We start from the raw sequence: 17,058 nt of genomic DNA on the forward strand, positions 1-17,058 counted from the left end.
ATAGGTACTTTTGTCAGCGTTCACAAAATTCATAAGTACAAATGGTTATTTTCTCTAAATGTGAAAAATAACATAAGATACTTTGTTCTTTCATTATATGTAATGGTTATAGAAAAATGAATTAATTTTAGGTCTTTTTTTTATTTAAGATAGTGATTTCATTACTAGAAAAAATTCCACTAAGAACTTACATCATGCACCAGGGATAAATAAGAAAAAGTTCCACCAAATAGGATTTAATTAGTACTCATTACATTGAAGAAGTATGAAGAATTGGTAAAGTTAGCTCATTCCCTTCCGTTCTTGTAACATATATAGCACGGGCTTCTTCAACACAAAGAGATAGAGGCTTCCTAGACCCGTCGAAGATGAAGCTATTCCTGGCTTTCCAAAGCTGCCATAGAAGGTTTGCCACTAGCTCTACCACCTGATCTGATTTGTTACTGAAAGCTTCCATTTTCTCTGTAACTTCTTTCCAACATTGCCAAAGATGTTCATCTGGTTTTGGAATGGGAAAGTCTACTAAGTGCCAAGCTTCTAACGAATCAGTGTAATACCACACACAATAGTGGACTGACTCTTCTGCTGAGCCACACTTGAGGCAGGCCGAGTTCACTGCTCTAATTCTGGCGCTAATTTTGAGCTTCACTGGTAAGGTATTGTACAGTAATTTTCAAAGAAAACTTCTAATTTTTGGTTGGCTTTTCAACTTTCAGATGCTAGACCAAAGGGGTTTCAAGCGGCAATTCTTTGGAAGAAACTCAAGCGGCGGATGATTGAATTGAAAGGCAACTCTGTACCCAGATGCAACCGAGTAAGCACCAATTCGGTTCATCATCTAGGTAATCTTATCTTCTCCTCCCTGGATATTTGTTTGTAAGATAGTTGTTGCTACTGCTGAGCTGAATGTCTTTATTATTTTTTGTTGATTCTATTGGCCATTTGATTGAATTAGTTCAGACACCAATTTTAAAACCTGATATGAGGCTGGGATAGGATTAGGAGTAACAGCCACAAAATTCATGACCCAAGAATCCTCCTTAATTCTGATTGATCTACCATTCCAAACTTCCCAGAGGATACATTTTTCTAACACCTTTCTGCTTTCTATGATGCTACGCAAACCTCAAGAGAGATTTGTTCCTGTCTCAGCATTCATAAATGTTGAAAATCTAAAGTATTTACTTTTTAGGACTTTGTAGATTAACGAATGAGGTATTGTTAAAATCCTCCACCCGTTGCTTTGCAAGCATTGCAAGGTTAAAAACTTTCATCTCTTTAAAATTGAATCCACCTTGTGATTTTGGTCTACACGTTATCTTCCACCCCACCCAATGCATACTCTGTTCATTACCTTTTTGACCCCACCAAAACTGTAGAATAGCTCGTTGAATTTCTTCTAGTTGAGTGTCTGATAACTTGAAGCAGCTTAAGGTATAAATCGAAATCACCGTTGCGACAGTTTTAATTAGGATTTCCCTGCCAGAAAAAGATAATAGAGACATCTTCTATTGCTGGAGTTTTTGGTTTACCTTGTCTTTGATATAGTTAAAAGTAACTCTTTTTGACCTCTGAATCACCGCTGAGAGTCTCAAATACTTGTTCTGATTCCCCACATAAGGCACTAGGAGAATATTAGCTAGGTGATCTCGAATAGGTTCCAGAATATTCCTGCTAAAGAACACAAATAATTTATTCAAATTTACCACTAAAAAAATTTTAGGTCCTTTATTGTTTCATTATATTTTGTTATAAAACTGCCACAAACCGCATCTATCATACTTTTTAAGGACGTTATTCTAACAGTTGCACAAAATCTATTGCATATAAAACGGGGTCAAGAAGAATTTGGCTATATATATTTTTTTAAAAAATATCTTTTGTTATGTATATTTAACAAAATTACTTTTTTTATAATTTTTATTTGAAGCCAACATTTTTTTTACTTTAATTAAAATGTTTATCATTTGATTAATTATATATTTATTAATTCAATATGCATTTTTTTTGTGACCATTCAATATGCATTTAATAAATAGAAGTGAATTAATAAATACATTGGTATTTATTAATACATTAGACACCGTTAAAGGGTTTTTAATACACCAAAACTGTCACAATAAAAAGTTTTACAATGGTCCAAAACTGTCACAATAATATATTTCTTTGCTGAAAACTTTTAGGACTTAGGAACAACACTTTTTGTGACAGTATACCATAATATTTTTTGTTACAACAATATATTTTTAACAGCTAATGCCACTGAAAAAAAAAATGTTATTTTCAATAATAAAATGAAGAGAAACAATGATTGATGTTCACACCAACATACACATCTTGTGATTTTTCTTCCACCGTCTTTTGTTCAAGAGAAGTTGCGGTTGATTTTTAGTATGAAAACTGATGTGGACAACCAATATAATTAATGAAGTTGCTTATTATGAGCATTTAGTAGTTGCAAATCATAGTTCTCTAGACTTCTAGCACTGTAGTCTCAATAATATGTTCAAAATCTAGTAAATAAATAAATAATTAGAAATGTGAAGTATATTTTTTATATTTGAAATTTGACAAAAATTTTAAAAATATTTTTAAGTTTTATTTTGTTTCACTTTTATTCTAAGAATTTTTTATTTGTATCAAATATATTCATAGAAGTTAAATTTTTAAAAAATTTAAGACTAATTTGATAATAATATAATGCATGATAACTCTGACTTATTTTTGTTGATGATTGTTCTTGTAAAATTGTTGTTAAATTGGTTCTAAATTTTTTGAAAAATTAGCCGTAAAAGATATATTTTGATGCAAATCGAAAATTTATGAGATAAAATTAAATTAAAATAAAACTTAGGGATATTTTTAAAATTTTTAATAAATTTTAAAGACAAAAAAATACACTTTTTATCCTGATTAAAAATATGTTAAATTTTAGATAAATTAATTTGATTGTACAAAATTAACTTTATTAACTCTTCTTTTCTTATACTTATTTTCTTTTTCATTTAATATAGTTATCAATAAAAAAATTGTCTAATTTTTTTATAAAAAAAAAAGCGTACTTAAAATAAACCGAATAAGATTTTTAAAATAAACATTTATTTAAAACTAGAGATGATAACTAACAAATTGTATTTTTTTTTAAAAGGTCAGATTTAAGATAAAAAAAAAAAAACTGAAAAGCTAGGTTTATGCTTCTCTCATTTCTAGAACCAGCTACATAATCTGTGAATCACATACCCAATTAATATGAACCCTAGTGATGACTTTGGGATGATTAGCTCCTAATCCAGTTAACTTTTCGCTCAAAAAGAATATTAATCCATTATTGCTTAACAAGAAAGTATTATCCGATCCCACCTACTCTATCTTCCCAATTCAATCTCACATCAAAAGCAAAATAACCACAATTAAACAATGGCCAAATAGTAACTTTATTCGTATGCTTAAATAAGTGATGGGATTTCGAATCCCGCCTAATGCATGCAGTAATTTATTTATCAGTAACAAATTCTTAAATAGAGTTTAGATATTCGACGAATTAATCTTTAACCTTTTGAATAAAAAAATATTGTTAAAAAAAATATTAAATTAACAATTTATTTTTATAATAAAATTCAATTAATTTTTTTATGTCTATTTTTAACTAATTTTTATTATAATAATAAATTATTTGACCAATTTAATTAAGTTTAATTATTAAAATAACTTGATCATATAGTATCATTCCTATAATAATTACATCATTATCTAAAACGAACTAAAAACTAATTAAAAAATAAATAAAAGAATAAACCCTAAAGAAAATTCAAAAACTAATAAGTACACTGTTGTCCAAAGAGTTTGGGATGATGACGTATACATTCTTCTTTCGTTTGAGCATTATATATTAATTTCTTTTCAATTCTGTAATTAAATTTCACAAAAAATCTACAAATATATACACATTAAATAAAATAACTTTAGATCAAACTATACTCTAAGATCATTAGTGTCTAATAATCTATCTAAATATTTTGCTTTTAGAAAAAAGAAGGCAATCAATCATTAATTATATTATTTCTTATTTACTAACTAGCCATAGATCCCACCTAATCCTCCCATAATTTATCAAATCCACATCAAAATTATTAAAAAAAAAAAAAAAAAAAAACACAACCACACACATAGTCTAGAAAATGACACACACAACTAACAAAAATTTGCACAACACACACACTTATTTCTTAGCCTCAAAAGCACACATGCATTATTAATTTATTATGATTATTATGTACTCAGTGTCAGGTAGACCAACCAGTCAAAAACTCTCTTTTTAATTTTCATAACACTGTCTTATTCTTTCTTTCTAGATTGTTTGATTCTTCTTCTTCTTCTTCTTTTTCTTTTTCTTCTTTACTTAACCAACAAACCTTCTTCTTTCTCAGATCATTATTATTATCATCTCATCTCATCTCACAAACATGCTAATTCTTGAACAGTTTCCGTATCCACCTCAAAGTCATATACCTTTTTTAAACATATTATCTCTTTCTTCATCTCATCACCACTCTCACATATATCTTCATGCCTCTACTTTACTTCATGTAACTATCTTCTCTTCTCTCCCTCTATCTTGGAACTTCCTCTTTATCTTTCTTTATTTCTTCTTTTTTCTTTTCTTTTCTATTATTATTATTATTATTATTATTATTATTCATTTAATTTGTTGTTGGTGAGACTTGAGAGGAGAGTTAAATAGTGATAATATATTTTTTGTTTTTTCAATTTTTTTCAGATCATTAAACACAACATACATTTATCACCACTCATTTTTTATGTCCCTGTTTAATTTACTCCTCCATGAAAATTACCTAGGATTCAATTTTTGTTCTTTTCCATTTTTGGGCATGTATTTTAGTTTGAAAGGATATATACTTATATAGAGATATACAGTGATTAGAGTTAGTTTTGAGGAGATAAATGTGTTGTTTTTAACTTTTTATAATAGAATTAATTAAGATGCTTTTGGCACATCGAATTCTGAATTACAAGAGATCATTAGTGTCTTTTCAATCCTTATAATTTTGAGAGCAAGGTTGTTTTGACGAGGAGAAGATATTTGATAGAACAATGGTAAGTAGGGAGTAATGATTAGTTATTTGGGAATGTAGTAGCAGTGTGTATCAGTGATGAGAAATTGAGAATAATAATAATATAAATAAGAGATTATATACTATTGTAAGAAAGAAAATAAATAAATAATAAAATTTGGTGAATCTTGGTTCATAAAGGATTGAATTCTTCTTTTTTTTCTTTTACTTGAAGGTAAAGCTAAGGGAATTATGTTCTTAGTTCTTGATTCATTCTCATATTCTATATATTTTTCAATTATTTCAATATAATCACAATCATACTTTCATTTATCTACATCTTCTTCTTTGATTCTTAGTTCTTCTAGTTCTAATATTAAAAATGGTGGAGTTTTAGTTTTGTAATTAATATTGAAATTTTGATATATTTAATAGACAATATCTATTTATAAGATATTATTATTATTGTTGTTTCAGAAAGGGTGGTAGGGTGCAAAATCTTTGTTGGGAATTAAGAGTTATTTATAAATGGCTGCGTCAGTGGGTGGAAGTAGGCTTCAAAGCATGTTGCAAGCTGCAGTTCAATCTGTTCAATGGACCTACAGCCTCTTCTGGCAACTTTGTCCACAACAGATGTATGTAATTCATTTAATTTTATTTAATTTATTGATTCAATTCCCATATAACCTTTGATTTTCTGCTTTTTTAATTTTCTTTTTATAGTCCAAATAATCAAGTTCTTTAATAAAAAGGTAAGTCTCTAATAAGACATAAATGTGAGTATTTGGTCTACATATATAATTGAGAAACATAAATATTTTTTTTTATAAAAGAAATCAGTTATCATATTATTTTCTATTTTAATAAATATTTTATATAAATAACTTATTATGGTGTATATTATTCATCTAGTACAAGAAATACTTAAATCTCAGATAGATGAAGGATAAACTAAAACACATTCAAATTTCAAAAACCTATTTTGAAATGTAAAATTTAAACAAAAGTTATAACATGCTTCTAGAAAATATTGAAAATTAAATATAGTATATTAGATGAATAAATTATTTTTATAATTAATTTGAATTAAGTTTTTTTTTTTGTGTGTGTTTTTTTTTATTTTTTTAATTGATTTTTATTGTATTAATAAGTGATTAGATCAACTTAGTTAAATTTAGTTACTAAAATGATTTAATGATGTTGCAATTCTATATAATAAGCATCTTGCACCTTTGTTCTTAAGTAGTTGATTCATGACAAATTGAATTAGTTATTACATTCAGCAACAAATTTTTTTGAAAATTCAAAAATAAAAAATTATCTGTTTATATAATTTTTTATTTTTATTATTGTTAGGATTTTGGTTTGGGGGGATGGTTACTACAATGGGGCAATTAAGACAAGGAAGACAGTGCAACCAATGGAGGTTAGTGCTGAGGAGGCGTCTCTCCAAAGAAGCCAACAGCTCAGGGAACTCTATGACTCCTTGTCCGCCGGAGAGACGAATCCGCCCACTCGCCGCCCTTGCGCCGCCTTGTCGCCGGAGGACCTAACAGAATCCGAATGGTTCTATTTGATGTGTGTCTCATTCTCATTTCCTCCTGGTGTTGGGTAAGTAGTCATGTTTAATAATAATTGCTCTAACTATTACTTAATAAACAGTTACTACATGTTTATCTCTCTCTTTCAAATTTAATTACTCTAAATTAGAAAATTTAATCTAGAGTTCCCTTTGCATTAATCAATTAACACACTTTTTTTTTTTATTTTAAAGAGTAATCTAAATTAGTCTCTAAACTTTATTAATAACCATTTTATTAATTATTTGTTAATCTTTATTTTTTTTAATTATGAGATAAATCAGTTTTTAGACTTGTAAAAAGAACGTTTTAGTTTTCATTCTAAATTTATGATAAGAGGAGACACATAAATAATTATGTTCTATACATGTTTTTTTATATAATTTTTTTTGGATTTGTGTAGATTTTTTCTATTTTTTAATTGGCTTATTCTATTTGTTTTGGAAATAATAAAAATTAAATTCTAAAATTTTTAATTATAAAAATTCTAATATAATATTATAAAACTACTTCTTTTGAAAATTTAATTAAGAATTAATTAAACTATATTTCTGACCTAAATCATTAAAACTTACAAAAATAAAGTGTTTGATATGTTTCAAAATTTAAAAATGAAGAGATTAACAACTAATAAACAAATATTAAAATAATCACTCAAAAAAGGTTTTGAAAATCAATGTGGATGTTTATTTATATATTGTGTTTCAAAACTTTGAGTCATGATTGATTTCTCATAAATCTATGGATGTACAAGTGTAATGTAATGATGACTGTATCATAGGATAGGTCATTTTCTTTATAAATATAGCTATCACTGCATGAATTGGAAAGTTCCATTTGTAGATAGGAAGAGAGATAGCTTTAATAAAGGTTGAATACATTTTAAATTTTTACTCCCTAAAGTGAGAAGACAAAGGGTTAGATGAGGGTAGATATATGTGGCTTGAACTTTCTGTGAGGCTAAATGTAATAATAATATAAGTACGTGCAAAGTAAAGAAGATAATAATAATAATAATAATAATAATAATAATAATAATAATAATAATAATAATAATAATATATTATTATTATTATTATTATTATTATTATTATTATTAAGTAAGTAAAATATTTCTTTTGTTGGAGAACGTTGAAAACGTTTTAAAACATTTTCTCATCATGAAAGAGATTTTGCTATGCAATCTGTCAATAGTTTAGAAAAAATGGACAGAATAATTGTGCTGAATCTTATTAGAAGAGTTTTAAGTATAAGGTTATTAGGAGATTCAAATTATAGAGAGCTCTTTTATGGAGCTTTTAATACTTTATATTAAAATATTAGTAGAGTTGGTAGTAATTAAGAGTTAAATTAGTAATAGCTAATAATAGTTAATAGATAGATATTTATAAAATTAGTTGGTAATATTCTTATAAATAGAGTGATTATTATATCATGTAACAACAATTTCAATACAACTTCACATATAATATTATTTTCTTATTCTACTCTTTTTTCAAAAATTTAACACTTTATAAAATTCTGCCAGTTTAAATTTTTCTATTATTTAACTTTCTCGGTCAATAAAATTTTTTTAAAAATCATATATAGTATATAGTTATTTTATGATAATAAGTAAAACTGAACCTTTTTTTTTTTGTAGACACCAAATATACTTAAGTTTTAAGTATATTAAGAAAATACAACTAAAAATAGCTAGGTTGACCAATAATAATAATAATAATAATAATAATAATAATAATAATAATAATAATAATAATAATAATAAACTTGGGGGCAATATATATTTGAACTTCTTTTAACTTTTGGATTGGAAGTTTTTTCATATAAAGTATGATTTTTTCACCGCCAAAGAGGTAGGTAAGGGCCTTTATTTTTCTTCATCATAGATTCGAGAGGTTGTGTCAGTCAGATTCTTCTTATTGTGGGGAGTAATTAAATGAAGAACAGATAGATTACATAATAAAATTGTATGTCATTGTGACAAACCCTATATTTTTATATGTGATATTAAGAGTTATTAGGGTTAGAATAGTTTTGTTGTGTGAATATATTCGAAGCATATATATGCACGAAACAAGAATATGATGAGCTGGTTAAAGCGTGTTCATTAATACGGTTGAAATAATTAGCTAGCTAGGAAGTACAAATTATTAATAGCGAGATTAGAAAGTGTTTTATAGTAGTACTAATAGAAGTTTTTGAAACTTTAGTTAATACATTAAATGCATTAGTCTAGTAGGGTATCTTACTCCAATATTTTTATCTTTATAATTAATAATTAATATTTTCTATTTTTAACATATAAGTAATTTTTTATAATAATTATTGCTAACAAAATTTATAAAAAAATGATATATCAAATCAATTTCTAAAGAATTTAATTTAATCATCAAATCAGTCGATATATATAGTAGATAGAGGTATAAAAAGGATTAATTCACAGCTTTATTTTCTTAAATACTTGTCATCATATATAAACTATAGAAGAATAATTTTTTTTGTCAATGCAACACTTAAATCTAAGACCTCTTAATTAAATTATAAATCACTTGTTATTTTGACTAATTTTATTTTTATTATTTTTATATATATAATAAATAAAAGAATGAATTAATAGGCATGTTAGTAATTATAATATGAGAAAAAATAATGAAGATACTAATAAACTAAATTCTAGGTAGGATAGTTAAAAATAAATGTGGGCATTTTTATATTAAGTTTTTAAGATGAGTAATTTTATGACATGGTATTATTAGAGGTAATAAACTTAGAATTGAGTAAAAAAAAAAATAAATTAAAATTCTATTTTAGGGTGGTTCAAATTAACATACAATGTTATAATGCACTAATTACAATGCATTAATTTGATTTGGTTAGATTAGATATGGGTTTAAATTGACCTAACTGAGTGTTTTAATTAGAACTTGTAGTATTAGCATTAGATTAGGTTTTAATTTCAATCATATTAATGTGTTAAGTTCTATTAATGTGTTACTATTGCTTAGATTCTGTTTAGTTATTAATGTAAATAAGCATATATACTCTTTTATCAATCATATTTTGTTGGTTTTTTTCCCCTTGATTTGTTAAGTTGTATTGTCACTTGTGACTTTGGGTGAAATAATTAATGCATATAATTCCATTGTGAATTTGTAATGTGTATTGATTGGACTGCGCTGGTGTTTCACTTATAAAGAATAATTAATACAATTTATCTCCCCTAAAAAAGTGGGCCTTGTTTATCTTAAATTTAGCTTAGAGCATGTTTGGAAAAGCTGACCTCATAAACAGCTTATTGTTTATATTAAAAAAAATATTAATTTTAATATTTTTTATTTTTAATATATAAGGTAAAAATAGACTTTTTTTCATGTAAAAAAAAGAGAACAAATTATATTTTAGAAATATCTTTATAAATGCTTTTAGTTTTAAAAGTAAAAAATTTAACCACCTAAATCTTTTTAAGTTATCAAACACAATGTATTACCTTGTACTTTTAAAAACTAATAAAAAGTCAATTTAATTTATAACATTGTATTTTAGTAATGATAAAGTGGGGAGTTTTTAATAACTGCACATAAAATGAGTAATATTTTTTTAAAAAGATATTAACTATAGAAGTTATTTATTTATTTTTGTGGTTGAGTTAATGATTGAATTATGCACTATATATATATATATAAAAGGTTGCCGGGAAAGGCATATGCTAGGAGGCAGCATGTATGGCTCACAGGTGCAAACGAGGTGGACAGCAAAACCTTTACCAGAGCTATTCTAGCCAAGGTCCTCAATTTCTTATTATATATATATATATATATATATATATATATATATATATATATATATATATATATATATATTATACTGAAATATTATTCTATTAATCTTTATAGTTTTATTAAATTTATAATTAAAATTTTATATTTTTAAATTAAATTTTTATATTATTTTTAATTTTATAATTAGGTGATTTTTAATATAAAAAATATTAAAATTAACTGAATATTTATTTATAAATTGAAGACATTTATAATTAAAAATTTAGTTAGATTTTTGATTGCATGTATTTTAAGAGAAATATTATGTTAATTTTAATATTTTTGACATGAAAAATATCTAATTATAAAATTAAGAGTAGTATAGAAATCTAACTAAAAAAAGTATATAAATCTAACTAAAAATTTGGTAAAATTATAGTGATCAACAAAATAATTAAACCCATAAAAAATTGAAGAATCAATTCAAAAATTAAAATAAACTAAAATTAATTCGAGAAACAATTTTAAAATGATTAGTTGATAGATGTAATTTCCAAAAATGAAAATTATGGAATATTTACGAGAATATGGAAGAAAACAATCCCAACAGTGTTTTTTAAATTAATAATTTGTGGATGCTAATTCTATTTTTTATTTTTGGAAAAAAGCAAATTTGTCAGAAATGAATTGCTCTTTATATATATAATTTTCAATTTTTTAAAGATACCATGGAATTGGCCATCTAATTGTTTTTACAATTTTCAACATCAAGAAAAATGCAAAGTACAAAAGTTATCACTTTCTTGATTATTTATGGCAAGTTCTTCACTTACAATAATTAACTGAGAAAATTAGCAACATTATCGTAATATGTATGAGATTTTTTTTACTCGCAATTTAATTTAATTATTTTTATGATGAGCTAGCTAGAGCTAGATTTTGAAAATAATTTGTATCAACTTATCCCTCTTTCTAATTCAAGTTTTAAAATGTAAAATCTATGACAATTTCATGATTTGAAATTTGAATTACTAATTTATCGATGTATAGTTAGTAGTTATATAACTGTATATATATATGTAACTTACTAACATATTCTTCTCTTCCATTTCATCTTTTTTCTTATTATTTCAAATTTTTCCACCGCTAGAGTGCTCGTATACAGGTAATAGTTCTTCCAAGTCCTGCATTTTATGGCATTCTATATTTTTACTATGCGTAATATATTATTCAAGCAAATAATACGAATTAATAGAAAAATGAGAAAAATAATACTAATTTCACAAAAACGATTTATGCCATGCAAATCACAGACCGTGGTGTGCATTCCTCTATTGGACGGTGTCGTTGAGTTTGGCACAATAGATAAGGTAAATTTATCTTATTTTTTATATATGTCTAGTAACATCTGATCATGAGGTTTATAGATTTCATTTATCATTCATTTTTAACAATATTTTCAATACAAAGTTTAGTCTGTGCTATATATACGTTTAATAAAATAGGTTGTGTTTCGAAACTATGTAAAAAAAAATAAATCTAATACTTATATGAAAATATTTTTATATAAAAATAACAATTAAGAATCGAAAGAGGCTAAAAAATATTAAAATTTATTGTTTTGATTATTATTTAGTCATTAATTCAATTTTTTAATCTAGTAATCTAATAATTTTATTCTGTATTTTTAAATATTGATGGTTAAAAATAATAATTTTTAATAATTTTTTAGCATTTTTCTTAAAAATTGATAAATAATTTATATATTTGGACTAAATGACTCAAAATAATGCATAGTATTTTAGTTATTATTTTTACGTAAAAATATTTTTGTGTAAATAATTAGGTGAAAACTCAAATATAGTTAATTTTATGTGAATTTAATAGTTTAGAGTCATCAGATAATAATTTAGTTAAACTTATCAAATTATTTAACAATTCTCATCTACCAACTTTACATAAAGAAATAATTTTCACCAAATAATTATCTTAAGACAATTGTGATTGTTTTTATTTTCAATCTTTCGAGTGCACAATTTAAATTTTTTGAAAGATATAGTTATTTATCTATTTTATATTTTAATATATATACTTTTTTAATTATTAGGTTCAAGAAGATATTAAGTTTATCCAACACGTGAAGAGTTTTTTCATAGAACACCACCACGCCTCCGTCCATCCTCCGCCGCCGCCGCCGAAGCCAGCCCTCTCAGAGCACTCCACCTCCAATCCTGCATCCTCATCTGACTGTCTCATTTATACCGTAGCGGACCCACCATTACCTCCGCCTAATCTTACCCATGAAGACAATATGGAAGAAGATCAAGACAATGAGGAAGAAGAAGAGGAAGAGGAAGACGAAGATGATGAAGAAGAAGAACCCATATTGGACTCTGAAGATGAAAAGAGACGAAATAATAATAATGTTTCAGGTGGAATTACAGAACCAAGTGAGTTGATGCAATTAGAAATGTCTGAAGATATTAGAGTTGGATCACCTAATGATGGATCAAATAATCTTGATTCCAATTTTCATTTACTAGCCGTTACCGAAGCAGATAATCATTCGGGTCAAGTTGACTCTTATCGAGTTGACCCGACCCAAAGATGGGATCCAATTCAAAGCCCTTTGGATCAACTCCAAGTTCAACTACCAGGTAAAATCATAAATCATTTATTTAGTTTTTATTAAATATTTTTTATTTTAGTTGTTATAAAATTATTAAAAATTAAAAATTAATTATTTAATTTTCACAGTAAATTTGTTTTGCAAAATGTTGATACGTCAAGAAGCATGCAAATACCATTTTAATATTTAATTAGCATTTATCAAATAATTTGTTTGTTTGCTAAAATATTCATGTATCAAGATATATGCATTATTTAAATATTTAACCGATCACAACAATATTTAACCATGAGAACTAAAATAAATAATTTTTAGAGCAAATACATTTTTTGATTTATGATTATTTGTTCAAAGAACAAAATATTTTTTTATAATTCGAAAATTTTTAATTGATTTTTAACCATTTAAGTAATTGATCTAAACAGTTTTTAAAAGCAGTGACCTACTAATGTATAAGGAGATGTTTAGACCAATAACAAAAATTGCTTAGACCAATTACTTAAATTATTACATATTGATTAAAAATTTTTAAATTACGAAGAAATAGTTTGTTTTTGAAGAGAAGGGTAGCTTAAAATTTTTATTTAATTTTTTAGAGTTTGGATAATTTTACTTGCAAAAGTCATTTTTTATATATACAAACGATAATTTTCATCTTCTATAAATAAATATGTTAGCATTTTTAACTTTTATGATTAAAAATAGTAGTTTACTCTTTATTAAAATTAAAATCAGATCAATATATAATACAAATATAGAAAAGAAAACTTATATATGTCATATAAATCATAGTCATCCAGTAGCATAAGCATCACATAACATTATAGCAACTAGAGCAAGACTTTTTCATAAACGCACGCATCCAACATTCAACACCTAGAAAGAAAAGCATGATAGTAAGGTGAGAGTCATTAAATTTTGATAATGAAATCTACTATAGTATACATATCCAAGTACATTTGAAGGACCACATTATATAGAGTAGGGTCTAATAATTATTGTAGTTAGTTATATTATATATAACTATAGAAAACACCATTGAATACTATATTATTGTGGACCATCATATTAAATTCCTTTGGTTTGGCCCTTTGTGATGAGGGGCCCCCACTCTCTTCTGCATAAAACTGATAAACTATATCCCATGCTTCGAATATGATTGATCGATGAAGAAGGAACATCCATGTACATTAACTAAAATCCATGATCTTTCATGCATTCTACTGTCAAACAACCTAGGTGAATAATTATGCATACATAAATGTCGAATATGATATGTTTCCTATAGTTATTATAATAGGAATGTTATCTGAAGATATTAATTATGATATTAATTTCAACACCTAATAAATATGGGATATTTCTAGAACCTACTTTAATTATTCCAAATAAAAATAAATTATTTTTAAATTTATTATTTAAAAAATTATGTAAATACATAAATTTGATTAAATGATAGCCAATATATCAAAATTAAACTTATTTATTATTATTATTATTAGGGTAAAGTATACTTTTTGTCCCTTAAGTTTGACAAAAGTTTTAAAAATACCCCTAAGTTTTATTTTGTTTCAATTTTGTCCTAAAAATTTTCGATTTGCATCAAATATATCCTTGGCGGCTAATTTTTCAAAAAATTTAAGACCAATTCAACAACAATTTCATAAGAACAACCCTCAATACAAGCAAATTAAGCATCATTTTCATGCATTATTGTTAGATTGGTCTTAAATTTTTTGAAAATTTAACCGTCAGGGGTATATTTGATGCAAATCGAAAATTTTTGGAACAAAATTGAAACAAAATAAAACTTAAGGATATTTTTAAAACTTTTCCCAAATTTTAGGGAAAAAAAATATACTTTACCCTTATTATTATTAGTTGCTTAACTTGCATAAGGGTTTTGCAGTCTTTTCACCTATAGAAGATCAAATATTGACACAAGAAGATGATCACTATTCTCAAACTGTATCAAGCATCCTCCAAAATCAATCAACCCGTTGGGCTGAGTCTCCTTCAATAGCATGCTACGTCACTTGCTCCAACCAATCAGCATTCGCCAAGTGGACATCCCTCGTCGCCGACGAACATCTCCACGCCGCCACGGCCGACGGCTCCTCCCAATGGCTCCTAAAATACATCTTATTTACCGTGCCCTACTTACACTCCAACAAAAACAATGAAGAAAACAATAGTTCTCCAAATAACACAAACCCTACCAGCTCAGCCGGTCCGACAGACCGGCTGCGCGGAGGGGGAAAAGGCAGTGGCACTCCGCAGGACGAGCTGAGTGCCAATCACGTCCTGGCGGAGCGCCGCCGCCGTGAGAAGCTAAATGAGAGATTCATCATCCTAAGATCACTTGTCCCATTTGTTACCAAAATGGACAAAGCTTCAATTTTAGGTGACACAATTGAATATGTGAAACAACTTAGAAGGAAGATCCAAGACTTAGAGGCACGTATCCGACAAATGGAAGCTGAACAACAACGTTCGAGGACACCATCAACAACAATTGAAGTTCACCATTGTGGCTCCTCCAACAAGGAGCAACAACAACACACGGTTGTGTTAGGGCATGAGAAGAGGAAGGTAATAATCATCGATCTACTACAATGGCATAAGCACTTCATTTTACTTGCTTAGTTGCTTATCTATGTTGTATGCATATTATAATATGTGTATTTGCATTAAATACTACCATTTTAAATTTGTGATTAATTTTTATTCAAAGAAATTTTTAGTCAACATAAAATTTTAGTGAATAATTGTTTGGTTTCACTTATTTTCTTCCTCCTTATAAAAAAAATTTGATTTCAATATTTTTGTTAATTTTTCTTCATTAAATGTTAATATAACAGATTATTAGATAATATCTTATTTTGTCTTGTCACGTCAATATTTAAACAGTTTAATTTTAATAAACTATATAAAGAATTTAACACGTTAGTTTATTTATATTCATGCATTTAAATGATTTTTTCAATAATTAATTTAAAAATTAATTACTTTGATGTATCAATTCATACATAATTGGATTAAATTCATATCTAAAACAGAAATCAAAATAAAACATTTTAAATTTTATAGAAAGTTAAAAAAAAAAAAAGAAAACCCCTAGAGTCAAGAATTAAAGATTCACAATTTTACAAAGATTAAAGAAATTATTTAACCTTTGATATTTTTATTTGAATAATATTACATGGCCAACAAATATTATCATTTTTTGTTAGTATTTGACTAACAATAATTTATACCCATATTTATAAATATTTTACACATAAAAATCATATAATTTACTTATATATTTACTAGAGTTTACACACATTAATCAATATAGGTTGTATTCATATTTTTTAAAATTTACACACATAAATTAATAAAATTTATTTATTAAAAATAATTTAATATTTATACTAATGAAATGATGACTAAAAATACTAAATTTTACTGTCACCAAGAGTTTCTCTTTTTATTTAGCCTTCGTATTTATGTATCATGCCATATTGTATTTGATATTTTTATTTCCACAACATAGGTGAGGATTGTGGAGGGGACGAAGACCGCAACCAAGGTGGCGGCGGCGGCGGCCACAGAGGCATCGGTGCAGGTTTCGATTATAGAGAGTGATGCATTGTTGGAGTTGGAGTGTAGTCATAGGGAAGGGTTACTACTTGATGTGATGTTGGTGTTAAGAGAGATGAAGATTGAGGTTATTGGGGTTCAATCCTCACTCAACAATGGAGTTTTTGTGGCTGAATTGAGGGCCAAGGTTAAGGACAATAATTGTGGGAAGAAGGTTAGCATTGTGGAAGTCAAGAGGGCATTAAATCAGGTTATACCCCATACTGGTGATTAATTAGGTTTTAAATTAAATCAAGATTATTAGGATCATTTTTTCCTTAATGTGAATTACTAGCTAGGTGTTATGTATAAGTTGATGTTTAAGACCTTAAATTTATGGGCCATTTATTATTATATTGAAATTTTCTTAGATCAAATGATGAGGGGGAAAA

At 26.3% G+C, this 17,058-nt stretch overlaps 1 protein-coding gene across 3 annotated transcripts; it reads left to right on the forward strand.

The window, feature by feature from the left end:
- Positions 1-4,426: 4,426 nt before the first annotated feature.
- TT8 (basic helix-loop-helix (bHLH) DNA-binding superfamily protein) lies at positions 4,427-17,048 on the forward strand. 3 transcript variants are annotated; one of them, XM_088504026.1, is made up of 10 exons: positions 4,427-4,586; positions 5,550-5,707; positions 6,429-6,683; positions 10,342-10,438; positions 11,564-11,578; positions 11,727-11,783; positions 12,521-12,863; positions 12,957-13,070; positions 14,952-15,634; positions 16,581-17,048. In XM_088504026.1, the coding sequence occupies exons 2-10, from the start codon at positions 5,601-5,603 to the stop codon at positions 16,899-16,901; spliced, it is 1,992 nt and encodes a 663-aa protein (XP_088360152.1). In that variant the 5' UTR covers positions 4,427-4,586; positions 5,550-5,600; the 3' UTR covers positions 16,902-17,048. The 3 variants fall into 3 exon arrangements, with proteins under 3 accessions (XP_088360152.1, XP_088360150.1, XP_088360151.1); XM_088504024.1 differs by having other exon boundaries at positions 4,428-4,586; positions 12,521-13,070; XM_088504025.1 differs by lacking the exon at positions 4,427-4,586 and adding an exon at positions 4,615-5,115 and having other exon boundaries at positions 12,521-13,070.
- The last annotated feature ends 10 nt before the right edge of the window (positions 17,049-17,058 follow it).

The sequence above is a fragment of the Arachis ipaensis genome, chromosome B2 (genome assembly GCF_059453495.1).
Source record: "Arachis ipaensis isolate K30076 ecotype BB chromosome B2, ASM5945349v1, whole genome shotgun sequence".
NCBI lineage: Eukaryota > Viridiplantae > Streptophyta > Magnoliopsida > Fabales > Fabaceae > Arachis > Arachis ipaensis.

Coding starts and splice junctions, on each gene's coding strand:
- TT8 (XM_088504024.1), top strand. CDS start 5,601: ATGGCTGCGTCAGTGGGTGGAAGTAGGCTTCAAAGCATGTTGCAAGCT. Junction 11,784..12,520: donor AGTTTGGCACAATAGATAAG/GTAAATTTATCT, acceptor TTTAATTATTAG/GTTCAAGAAGATATTAAGTT. Junction 13,071..14,951: donor ACTCCAAGTTCAACTACCAG/GTAAAATCATAA, acceptor AGGGTTTTGCAG/TCTTTTCACCTATAGAAGAT.